The 13,549-nt window shown below is 39.6% G+C and overlaps 1 protein-coding gene across 5 annotated transcripts in view; it reads left to right on the forward strand.

Annotated features, from left to right (window-relative positions):
• Window positions 1-13,549, forward strand: part of PCSK5 (proprotein convertase subtilisin/kexin type 5) — a 453,468-nt gene that overhangs the window by 201,476 nt on the left and 238,443 nt on the right. For all 5 annotated transcript variants that reach the window (XM_021065005.1, XM_021064998.1, XM_021065022.1 and 2 more), the window contains exon 9: window positions 4,236-4,336. In XM_021065005.1, coding sequence (XP_020920664.1) covers window positions 4,236-4,336 — 101 coding nt within the window. The remainder of the gene's footprint in view (window positions 1-4,235; window positions 4,337-13,549) is intronic.

A 13,549-nucleotide genomic window follows, 5' to 3' on the forward strand; every position in this document is an offset into this window, starting at 1 on the left:
GATTACCCCCATGTGGTTCCAGTTTGGGGAGCATCATTTTTCTTCAAGATTGCATGCTCCTTGGTGGTCGTTGCCATTTCTTTTTAAAGATGGACGTAAAATTTCCTGATACTGTGACTTCTCTTAATGATGAAAACCCTGCCTTAGATCTTTCTGGTAATTTACACCTAAATATCTCCACCACTGACAGTAACTTCCTCTTGAAATGACCCAGCTGGAATTTCCACTTAAAGCAGGATGAGAAAGGAGTGGAGGATGTTTTTGTTTCTTTTCTCTCCTTTCCTTTTAACCTCTTCCCTCTCCATCACCTTCCCACTTCACTCCCCTTCTCTGACTCAAGTTTCATTTAGTTAAAGTGATTAAAAAAATAATAATAAAAGGGCAACGATGATGATGTGCAATTCCACAAGGTAGCCTTCATTAATAGCATTTAACACAATTGGTGTTTATGTATAAAATACTAAGTAGTTATTTAGGTAAGTAGTGTATCTATCTGCTGACTATTCCAATGGAGCATAATGGTAGGGCAAACCTAACATCATAACATTTTTATTGTTCAAGTTTGAGGTTTACTGGAGGTGGTTATTTATTAGACTCCAAAATGCTACACACACTTGGAGTGTTTATTCTGGATTTGTTTCTGTGCACTGAAAGTGTCTGGTGCAGCTGAAGAATAAGCAAAGTGAGCCAAGTAGGAAAACATCATGAAAAATCTTGAATCCAGGCACAAGTCATTGAAAAAAATAAAACTTGGCAAAGGAATGTGGCTATGAGGGTGAGGTAAAATGAGAAGAATGCAGGCAAGGCCATCTCTTAACAACAGTGTATCTGGAGACCTGGAAACAGGCTGCTTCTGGGTTGTTTATGCATTGACTTAGGGACTAGACCTTTGGAAAATAAGGCTGCAAATTCACCTATAATTCAAATGAAACAGAAATAACTTTGTTAACAATCCAGCAATCCCACCTCTGGGTATTTATCCAAAAGAATTGGAAACAGGCTATGGAAGAGATATTTGTACATACATGTTTATTGCAGCATTATTCCCAATAACCAAGCAGTTCCAGGCAGCCCCAAAGCCCATTGACAGATGATGAATAAAGAAAATATACTGCACAATACAATAGAGTATTATGCAGCCCAAATAGAAAGAAATCCTGGCCCCTATGCTACAAAGAATGAGCCTTGAGGAAATTGTTCTAAGTGAAATAAGCCGATCAGAAAAAAGACCAGTGTTGTATAATTCCACTTACATGAGGTGCCTAAAGCAGTGACAGTCACAGAAGCAGACAGTAGATTGGTGGTTGCCAGGGGCTGGCAGGGAGTTGCTGTGCTGGTCAAGTTTCAGTTATGTAAGATGAAGTATTGCAGAGATCTGTGATTGTACAGCAATGTGCACATAATTAGCAATACTGTACTGCACATTTAAAAGTTGTTAAAAGGGCAAATACATGTTGTGTATATTTTACACCTCCCTCCAAAAAAGGTCAAGAATTGAAAATCGGAGGAGTTTCTTTTTTTGTTGTGTGTGTTTTTTTTTTTGTTTGTTTGTTTGTTTGTTTTGTCTTTTTGTCTTTTAGGGCAGCACCTGAGGCATATGGAGGTTCCCAGGCTAGGGGTCCAGTCATAGCTGTAGCCACCAGCCTACACCAGAGCCACAGCAGCTCGGGATCCCAGCATACTCATGGATCCTAGGATCATAGTCAGGTTCACTAACCGCTGAGCCACGATGGGAACTCCTGGGAAGTTTCTTAATATAGAAGTGAGTAGGGCTCTGTTTACCCAGACACCTTGCAAACGTCTAGTGAGGAGGTTCAGAGAATGGCTTTGTAATCAAGTCAGTGAATCCAGAAACAACTTGCCCTGCTTGCCCAGCACACTGTCCAGCTCTTGGCCAGCGTTCAGTTTTCTGGCAGAGCGTGCCAGCCTGGTCTCCTCTCTCCGCACCACCATCTCTGTATTTTCATTCATTCTCCCACTTCTTTTGTATTAGCACCTCTATGCTGTGGTCAGTCTGCAAACATTAGACATGTCCAAAAGCATAACGAAAAGACATTGAGTACTAATGGCCTCCTGTGAAATTAAGTCACCAGGATGTCAATCCAGAGCCATTACAGATTTTTTTTTTTTTTTTTTTTTTAGGGCCGCACCCATGTCATATGGAAGTTCCCGGGCTAGGGGTTGAATCGGTGCTACAGCTGCTGGCCTAAACCACAGCCAAAGCAACTCAGAATCCATCCAAGCCAAGTCTGCGACCTGCACCACAGCTCATGGGCAACTCTGGATCCCTGATGACACTGAGCAAGGCCAGGGATCGAACCTACATCCACATGGACACCCCTTGGACTCGTCACAGCTGAGCCACAATGGGAACTCCCCATAGCAGATAATTAAAGTTTCCCCTTAGACACCCTCATGTGACACTGAGGGAATTTTGTGGGAGGACTCACTTCTGAGGAGTTAGGCAGAACTTTCTTTTGGTGATGATTATATTGCTTTCCAGCTCAGCTCCTCTTCATTCTTCTCTGCAAGGATGCACCTTAGAAAAGCAGGGTTTCGTTTAGTCACCTCTGTCCCCCTACACCTTTCTGTAGATTTTTCACCTCAGTTTTCTTATCTGTAAAATATGAACAATAAATTTGTCTTGATGCCTGAGAGAGATTTTCCAGTGCCTTCCAGTAAGTACAGAGAGACTCCTGTGCTCATCTCACAAGCCTGTACCTTACCCACAGGAGAGATGTTAGCCCCAAAGGGCAACAATGGATTCTTTTCAGGGAGAGAGGATTTTTTTTTTTTTTTTTTTTTTTTATCTCTTTAGGACTGCACCCTTGGCGTATGGAAGTGTCTAGTCTAGGGGTCGAGTCAGAGCTGTAGCTGCTGGCCTATACCACAGCAACACCAGATCCGAGCCTCATCTGCGACCTATACTTCAGCCCACGGCAATGCCAGATCCTTAACCCACAGAGCAAGGCCAGAGATCAAACCCCCATACTCATGGATACTAGTCAGATTTGTTTCTGCTGTGCCACAGTGGGAACTCCGATAGAGGATTTTTAAAATTTTAGATTTTACAGTGGTGTGCAAAGTCTTATGCCACAGTGCTTTTTTTCCCTCTTGTTGTAAAGATTCTGCATTTAATTTTTCTTCCTTCGTGAAATGATCATGAAATGAAGATTGAAAAACATTGCATTTGCTGATGGTCATGTTACTCCGCCACAAGTGAAGTGAACTATCTTCACATCAAGGGGAAAAAAAACGATCTAGTACTCACATTTTGATGTTTAAAAAAAATGTAAGGGGTTCCCCTTGTGGCGCAGTGGAATCAAATCTGACTAGTAACCATGAGGTCGTGGGTTCAATCCCTGCCCTCACTCAGTGGGTTAAGGATTTGGTGTTGCCATGAGCTGTGGTGTAGGTCACTTGGATCTGGCATAGCTGTGGCTGTGGCGTGGGCTGGCAGCTGTAGCTCCAATTGGACTCCTAGTCTGGGAACCTCCATATGCTGTGGGTACGGTCCTGAAAAGACAAAAAAAATAAAAAATGAAAAACGTCAAATGGTTAACCTCCTATCATATGCAAGCATGCCTTTTAGAGATGTGATCACTTGTACCAGATTCAACCTTTTTGTTAGCATTTGTGTTTTATCTATCAAGAAGCCTTGGTTCATCTGAGTCATGTTTCTGTTTACTCTAAAAATGAGTCTGTAAGCAAAGGTTCCTTCTATGGCAGAACATTTCCTTTGCTTGAAACCTGCAACTCTCCCAAGGTAATTGTCATGGGTGGTTTCAGGGTGCTCTTTATTCCTTGAGTTCCCACATTTTAACTCAGTGTCTGGTCATTGGCTCCACATGTTTGATGATTTAAAAATGTTGGGATAATGAAGGAACTGTAATTTCAACTAGAGCTGGGACCCAAGTGAGGAAAGTGAGGTGCCTAGGGTGTACAATTTAAGCAGATACTTGCACAGTCCTTATGTTTCAGGCCAAAGGCTCACCTTAGTCCTGACCCTGCGTGTAACACAAGTGGAATCCAATTTCCAAATCCTCCCCTTTTCAGAGTTGATTTATACAGGCGATTCTCTGTGAAGTGATGTGGTCATAGGAGCTCAGGAACAAGGAATTTAAAACAACTGTTTCAACATCCCTCCATTCCAGCTTTATGAGTACATTTCTTTCTACTTGCATGTGACTCACCTTGACCCCCCAACCTCTAAATTTTCCACTTCTGTCTTCTAGATTACTACGGATCTGAGGCAGCGTTGCACGGATAACCACACTGGGACTTCAGCCTCAGCCCCCATGGCTGCGGGCATCATTGCACTGGCCCTGGAAGCCAAGTAAGCCTTTATCTCCCTTTGTCTCCACTGACGACAACCCCTCAGCTGAAAGACTGTTTACCCCTTTGCTAGTTTATAATGCCTAGCACAACAACCCAGAGTATAATCTTCCCAATTCTATCCTTAAAACTTAAGATATTAGACCTTAAAAATTTTTTTTTCTTTTCCATTAAGGGAAAAGGCAACTGTTTTTGGTTTTTATCTTAAGAAATCAAACTGTGTAATTACTTTATTGTGGAGTCATAGAGCAAGCAATGCCAGTTGGCTCCAATACTCTTGCCTTGCTGAGATTTTTAATTATAGTCTGGGAATGTTCTATGAGTCTCAGAATGGTTAGGTCTGTCCATTTCTGGGCCCTTTCGCTGCAGAATAGCAATGTAACTTAGATTCCCTGACCATAGAACTGCCATACACTCACTCTTGGGAATAGAATATGTCAAGGTCATTTGACAGGAGTCCAGGAACAAAGACAACTCACTTATCTTAAATCCTGTTTAATGTAGTCAAATTCACTTTCTAAAAGATCCCTTAGAACGCCCACTCAGGTTATTTAGGTTGTTAGGTTAGATTTTTATGCCACACGTTCCACTTCTTCTTTCTCTAAGCATCAGTAGGTCAGTTTGTCTTAACTCTTTGGAAACCTAGTAGACCTCTACATGCTATTACCCTCAATTTCCAATTCCAAAATGCCCCCAAAACTGAAAGTTGTTTTGGCAAATTTGATACTGAAACTCAAATGATAGCAAAGCTTGCCCTGAATTGACTTGAAGTTTTTCAGTCTTTATTTATTGTGAACCATCATACATTTCACTGTTAAAGCATTAATGTATTGATTATGAGGTGCTGGCTTGGCCCCCACTGGTAGTTTTGTGTACTACCTGCTATGGACACCATTATCTGAAAAAAATTTGGAATTTAAAACACATCTGGTCCAAGGATTTTCTAGAAAGGATTGTGGGTCTGCACTCTGAGGCCATCCTTACCTGAGGATCATAACAAAAATGAATTGAAGTAATGATGTATTTTTCCCAAAATAACCTTGCACCCCTGTGCTAGGGAGGAATGGAAAGATTCTTTCATCTAAATATGATGTAGAGCAATAACAGGTGAAGGAAAAGACTGTAAGAATCATGATGAGACTCAGGTATTGGTAAGATTTGTACCATATCATTCTCAGTGAACAGAAGGCTTCCCTTCATTTACAGCGGACTCTATAAAGCTAACGGCTTATGTCGAAGCACTTGGGCTTTGATGTAATACAGGTTCAGTAAATTGCTGAGTTACATGTAATTCCTTGGACTGAGACAAGCAGAACAATAGAGGCTCTGGATATGGTGCTGTTTTAATCTCTTTGGCTGCTGTAACAAAATACCATAAAACGAATAGTTCATAAACAGTCAGCATTTATTTCTCACAGTTCTGGAAGCTGGAACGTCCAAGATGAAGGTGCCAGCAGACTTACTGTCTGCCAAGGACTCACCTCCTAGTTAGCCTTTCATTAGAAGGAAGGGGCAAGGGAGGTCTCTGGAGGCCCTTGTAAGGGCACTAAGCCGATTCAGGAGGGCTCCAACCTCGTGACCTAATCATCTCCCAAACTCCCTACCTCCTAATACTAGGATATTGGGTGGTGGGTTTCAACGTATGAATTCTGGACTGGGGGGACACAGATATTCAACTATAGCAAGAAACATATCTTTGGGTAACCTTCTGCCCCTAAGCATTGATGTTGAGAGATATTCAAGTTCCCATGAATGTCTGGATTTTTCATTTTTACAGGGTTAAATATTAAACCAATCCAACATATTATCTTTTAAAGTGTTAAAAGTTTAGCAAGGAACTGGCACTTAACTAGACTCACTTTATAACTTTCCCCTGGACTGTTTTGACGGCAGATTAGTTGTCCATGTTTTTCATTTGGTGATTGTAAATTGGCTTTTTGAAAAATACATCATCTTCATTCTGAAATTCTGAATTATTTCTCTGGAGGATTTTCCTGTTCACAAAATACTGAAAGAAAAGAATTAGGAATTCTTCCTGCACCTCCCGGTTCTCCCCAAAAAGGGGATAATTTCCAGTTTGGCAACCAAGTACCATAAATTTGGCTATAGAAACACATGCTACTCAATTCCTTGAAGTATTACTAGAACAGTATTCTTTTCAATAACAATTATTTTAACCACTAAGTAAGCTCAAATGAAAAATTCTTAATTTTATGCCTCAAATACCACTCTCAGTTGGATAAGGTCCCTTTGGGGCTCAGAAACACACTGGAAAACTGCCTCTTTTCTTTGCCTTTGCATTTTGGGCATTTTTGCCAATACTGTGATAAGTAGAAGGGAAGTCTAAGATGCACTTTACACAGAAAATCCATTGTATTTTCAGCATTCTAGTTCTATCATGCAGCACAAGTAGATAGTCAACAATCTGATAAGAAGGAATAAACCTTTCCTTGCATCTCCATCAGTTTGCTCTACGGGCCAGTCGCTGCCTGTAAGTGAAGCTGAAAGTTAAGGAAAGAAGTTTGGGTATGGAAAGAGTGGGTCAGGCATTTATGTTAAACTAATACCCATAGGCCATGGGTCATCCGCAGGAGTAAAAAATATCTAAATCTATGAAAGTATAATGAAGATCTCAAATAATAGTGTACCAAGGTTACAACTGTTCTAAAGCTGAGTTTAATCCCCATAAGCGTTCCTCCCCCAGTTTCCCAGCCTCCACCACTGGTACTTCTTAGCAACACTTAAATTTTGGTATTTTGAGATTCAGCTTTTACTGTTGCAAGTTGAAGAGCTTCACAGTAGCTCTTCCTTATCCACGTTCCATGATCCCCCATGAATGCCTTCAACCATAGATAGTGCCAAACCCTAAATGTACTATGTTTTTCCTGTAAATACCTACCTGTGACATAGATTAATGTATAAATTAGGCACACTTAGAAATGAACAACGATAACTAAAATTAGAACAATTCTAACAAAACACTGTATTAAAAATTATGTGAATGTGGTCTCTTTCAAAATATCTTATTGTACTGTACTCATGCTTCTTCTTGTGATGACATGAGATGATAAAATGTTGAGATGAGGTGAGGTAAATGAGGTAGACATTGGGACATAGTTTTAGGTACACTTGACGTTCTGATGATCCATCAGCAGGAGGGTCATCTTAGGGTGATCTGGATCATCAAGCCATGATGATATCAGTGGTTGGCTTTCTGGGTGGAGCAGAGCAGGAAGACTATGAGATTTCATCACACTGCTCAGAATGGTGCTCGATTTAAACTAGCAAACTGTTTGTTTCTGGAATTTTCCATTTAATATTTTTGGACCACAGTTGACCATGAGTAACTGAAAGCATGGAAAGAGAAAACAAGGATTGGGGCAGGGAGTTGAACCACATTACTCCCTTGTAAGGAAGGAAGAGAGAAGCGTACAGCTGGGCAGAATTATGACCCAGGACTCCGCCAGTGCTACAGATATGCAGCTCCTGCTCAGGTCAGACAAGTGACTGAATGAGGCTGGGTGTTCAGTGAAAAGGTGCAAGCAGGGGCTGACTCCCTATCCAGCTACATGTCCCAGCTCTCCCTACCCTATGAGGAGAAATGCATTATTGCTCCTAATGTTATTAGATTACAGTATTTACTCAGGAAAAACGCCCACATTCCAGCTTTCCCACTGCTTGCTTCCTTTATGTCCCCAGGTGTTTACCTGCATCGGCATATTTGCCTGGATCCGTAGGACTGTGGGTTCGACCCTGGATGCTTCTCCAACTGTGACCCCTCTCCATTCTTGCTCCCCATAAGGTTGGAGCTTTTCCAAAAAATTTCTTATGAAACTAAGGGAAAAGAAAACAAATACAAAAACATAGAAACAGACAAAGAGTTCTGATCTCCTATCTGAACTCAGCAAAAGTTTGGTCATGAATTAACTCTGCTGCAATAACCAATAGGACTCCTTGGCCATCCTTATCCTGTAGGGTTGTCAGAATATGTTTTACAACTCCGCTATAACACACCCCCAGATCCTTGGGTAAAAGTGTACCGCTCCCAAGACTTCTCACTTCCTCTAAAAGGCTTCTCATTTCCTCTAAAAACCTACTCCTTTAAGCTCTGCAGCCACTTCAAACAGTCTGATCATAACTTTTCCTTTCTAATAAATTAGATAATTTCTTCCTACTCCCAAAGATGTTCTCTGGCTCCAGGAAGCTCTAAATGTTTTCCCTTTTAAAACTTGTGAGCAATTTTAGAATCAGAGAAAACACTGACATCTTAAAAGAGAGGGGGGAAACCCGTTTCTGTGTTTGTGTAGCCTCATCACATATGAATTGGTTCAGAGGTTTATAATATTTATATTATTTGGATTTTACGGATTTGGGGCTAATTTTGTGGTTTTTTCAGCTGAGTGCATAGGGAATATGAAATCAGTGATTTGGGTCATTGCTACTTAAAATGATGTCTTTTTATATAGTGTAACTGAAAAAAAGTTCAAATAAAATGAGTGTCCTGGGAGTAGCTTTCTTAAATGAAGAAAGTAGTGGAACATGACTAATAGTTTTGGGTGAGTAACCTAGTAAAACATCAAGTCACATTTGTAAGGTGCTTTGTATTTTAATGCTAGTATATATTACCAGTACTCTGGACCTGTAGAAAGAAAGAAAAAAAAATGTTGCTAGCAAATAATGTTTCATATAAAATGGTTTGTAAGATAAGAGTTGAAATAACTGGTATTCATAAAAACATGGAGTGTTCAGAATCATAAACTGTGTTCTACAGAAAGTTTTCCTGCCTTGACAAAGGAAAGCTTTTTCAGTGGAGTATTTCATGTGTTAAATTATCAACATCAGCTCAGGAAATTCAAAATTTAAGTTCTCCAAAGAAACCTTTTTGTCTTGAATTGCAAACAGTCTCTCATTGGAAATTTGAAAAACGTATACTCAACAAAGAAGAAATGTTGCACAGGAAATGCTAAATAAAAGGGACTGAGTTGCCTAGAAACTTCTGAAATTACTTAAGACTTAGAAAGACAGTTTGATATAAGGAATCTGCCGCAAATCCTTGTTTTAAGTGACCCAAAAGCCCTTTCCTCAGATTTCATATCTCAGGGCCACAGGGACAGTATCCTTTGAGAACATCTAATGTATCTGGATCTAAATTTAGAAAATAAATGAGAGTGGAAACTGTTATTCTATTCTAATCTGTATATTCTATAATATGTATCCTATTCTATACCTACACACATATACGTATGTATAAATTCTAGATATACTAGAAATATATGAGGTGTATAATAAACATTAGCCACCCTGGTATATTACATACAGGCATGCATACATACACACATTCCTGGATAAGCTCATCTACTTTCTTGGTATCTGTTCTCTCTTATTTCAGTTGTCCTGTTACCACTGGTTTATAGAATATGCCACATAGGTGTATTTAGAACATTGATTGTAGAATATTCATAGAATATAGTTCTGGATATTTTTGGCTGGTTGTTTTTGTTCCTCCAAATAAGGCCTAAATTCTTGAGACTAAGGATTATACCTGGTGTTCCCGTCATGGCCCAGCGGAAACGAATCCGACTACGAACCATGAGGTTGTGGGTTCAATCCCTGGCCTCTCTCAGTGGATTAAGGATCTGGCGTTGCCATGAGCTGTGGTGTAGGTCTCAGACTTGGCTTGGATCTGGCATTGCTGTGGCTCTGGCATAGGCCGGCAGCTTCAGTTCCCATTAGACTCCTAGCCTGGGAACCTCCATATGCCATGGGTGTGGCTCTAAGTAAAAAAAAAAAAAAAAAAAAAAAAAAAAAAAAAAACACAAGACAAAAGGATTATATCTTAGTTCTTTCCTTAAAATTTAATTTTATTGGTGTATAGTTGATCTACAGTTTTGTCTACATCAAAGTGAATCAGTCATCATAGAAATATATCCATTCTCTTTTCCCATATAGGTTATTACAAATTATTGAGTAGATTTTCCTGTGCTATACAGTACGTTCTAGTTAATCATCTGTTTTAAACATTTGTGTGTCTATGTTATTCCCCTTCCAATTCTTCCCTCCGCTCAAATAGTTTCGCCTATGATAACCAAAAGATTCGTTTTGAAATCCGTGAGTTTGTTTCTGTTTTTTATTTCTTTTCTTTTTAGAGCATTACCCACAGCATATGGAAGTTCCCAGGCTAGGGGTCGAATCAGAACTGCAGCTGCTGGCCTATGCCACAGCCATAACAATGCCAGACTCGAGCCATATCTGTGACCCACATCACAGCTCACGACAATGCTGGACACTTTAACCCACTGAGCAAGGCCAGGGATCGAACCCGTGTCCTCTTGGGTACTAGTTGGGTTCTTTACTGCTGAGCCACAATGGGAACTCATGTTGTGTTTTTTAAATACATTCTTTTGAATCAGTTTTATTAGATTCTACATGTAAGGTATTTTTCTTTGTCTGACTTCAGTTAGTATTATAATTTCTAGGTCCATCCATGTTGCTGCAAATGGCATTATTTCATTCTTTTTTCTTATAGTCCTTATTTATGTGTATGTAATCACTATCTATTGCATACTAAAAAAATTTTTTTTTAAAGTATCATCCTAGGAGCTAAGTGAGTTTACATAATTCAGATATTTGTGAAATCTGTCACTTGCCTTCAAAGGATCTTACAATTGCTATTAGGAGGACAAATGGACTCTATTGTTATGCACAAATAACTGAGGAAAATCAGTGAAATAATTTTAGAGGAAAGGTGGAGGGTGCAAGATTTGGATGAAAATGGAAATGGTCAGACTCAGTGATTGAATGTGGAACATTGGTGCCATGGCACTTGTGTACCCTCCATGACGCCTCAAGCACAGTGTTTTGCACAAAGTGCGTTCTAAACAAATGTTGAATTAATCCATTTCAACCCTCTTATTTTTTTTGCACAAGGGAAATGAGGTTAATGGAACTGCTCAATTTCATATATTATTTTTACCTTACATCTCCCATTGATATTGATTAGTGACTTCTCCCACACACTGGCTCAACGCATCTCTTACCCAGTTTACTGTTCATTCCTTAAAACTAGGTTTACCCTGGGTAAAATAAAGACATGCTATTATTCCCTCTTTTAGCTTCCAAAAGAATTCCCTTTACCTTTGATCTTCAGTAGAAGGGATAATGTGAGACATGGAGAGGTCAACATGAATTAAAGTTGTGTTGAACCACAGGATGATTCACACCATACGATGATGGTTTCAAAAACAATACCAAAAATTCTTTTCTTAGGAAATTAAACTTATCGTCTGAATTTCTTATAAACCTAAAAAGTCCATCTATATAAATTTTATTTAGTTCTCATTCAATTTCCAATGCAGGAAAAATATGGGCAGTTTTCCAGAATATCTGAGATGTATTTGTTGTGAGAAGATAATGCTTAAGACAGTTGAAAGGGAGGCTGGGAGTTCCTGTCATGGTGCAGCGGAAACCAATCCAACTAGGAACCATGAGGCTGTGGATTCAATCCCTGGCCTTGCTCAGTGGGTTAAAGATCTGCCGTTGCCGTGAGCTGTGGTGTAGGTCACAGACACGGCTCGGATCCCGCATTGCTGTGGCTGTGGTGTAGGCCAGCAGCAACAGCTACAATTTGACCCCTAGCCTGGGAATCTCCATAGGCTGTGAGTGTGGCCCTCAAAAAGACAACAGACAAAATAAACAAAAAAATAAATAATAAAACTCTACCTTAAAAAAAAAAAAAAGAAAAGAAAGAAAGGGAGTCTGACGTTTTTAACAAAGTGAGTTAAAGTAACTAATTGAGGGGCTTCAATGTACTAGAACTGACCATCTGGAAGGGAGACACATATGAGGGATATGATAGGCATAAACATTTCTAAATACTGGAGTTAGCATCTTAGGCCTGATATCTAGTAAACTCTTCTTATCTTCATTGTTTTGTTTTAATTAAAAACACATTTCAGTATAAAATGCTCCATTAACTTTTCTCCCAAGGGCCACATTCAGCTGTATGAAAAGTTGCCATGGGTGGGGAGCACAAATGCACTTGGTTATTGAGGTAAAATAACAGATATACCCGCTGTTTCCCTGTGGGAGTGTTTTATTTCTTTCAATTAGAACTTAGCACATGTACAAACAGTGAGAATACAGGCACATATGCCAGGTTTTGTATCTTCAGAGGGTAAAGAGTTATCACACATACCCTTCCAGAGTTTCTCATCTGATGTAGTATTGTAGTTCTGGCTTAGAATTTAGCCGAGATTTTTGGCATGAGTGATTGGGATATATAGTGTGAGGAGAGTGAGGAAAATTAAAATGTAATCAGGGAGGAGAGCTGAAAAGAAAGTTTGTGAGGTAAAAACAGCACACATTTCCACTTGAGGCTGAGTGGCCAGAGGAGGGATGTACTGTCCTGGATAATTCCCTATAGTGAAATAATTGTAACCAGACCCACAGAGCAGTTACCACGGGCCTTCTGCCAGGACTGTGCATGAAAATAGCTTTGTTATGTCTACTTACACACAGACAATACACTCTGTCCTCTAGCACTTTTCGAGTTCAGATCATGTAGAAGCCAGTTTTCACTGGACTCAACTTTGTACCTTAATTAATGGTCAGTGTTTTAAAACAGTGCAGCTTCCAAAGGTGTCCTTCATCATTAGAAAAGACCTGGTCAAAAGGCCTATTCACCTTGTATTATCTTGAGACTTAGCCAGTGTTTTCCATTCCCTTCCTGAGATGAGGAAACTAAGAAACTTGATGGATGGTTGAGTTGCCCAGAGACTGAACTGAGCACAGAGACGCTATTAGGTGATTAATCACTGAAGGTATTTTGCTCTTATTGCTATAATAATAAAGATTATTTCTTTAGAAGAGTAGTTCTCAGTCTTGTTGCAATCCCTAGATTTTTCCTTGTATAGCTGGTCAAATGGCATTTTCAAGGGTCATATAGTCATATGTTAGAATGCGTCACTAAATATTCAAATAGTGATTTGACCTACAATAATGTATAAAGATTGGGCGTGGGAAATGTCTTTAATCATATCCTTTGGGATTTGACTAATTTTATCACAATGATAACATTATCTGTGATATGCCATCCTCTCTGCCACTTAGACATGAATCCCATCTCAAAGGACACTTTGAGAATTCTATGACCAGTGACAAGACAAGGTAGGAAGCTTCTGCTTTAAATCCATCAAAAAAAAAAGAATAAGTAACT

This window comes from Sus scrofa, chromosome 1, assembly GCF_000003025.6.
Source record: "Sus scrofa isolate TJ Tabasco breed Duroc chromosome 1, Sscrofa11.1, whole genome shotgun sequence".
NCBI classification, from domain to species: domain Eukaryota; kingdom Metazoa; phylum Chordata; class Mammalia; order Artiodactyla; family Suidae; genus Sus; species Sus scrofa.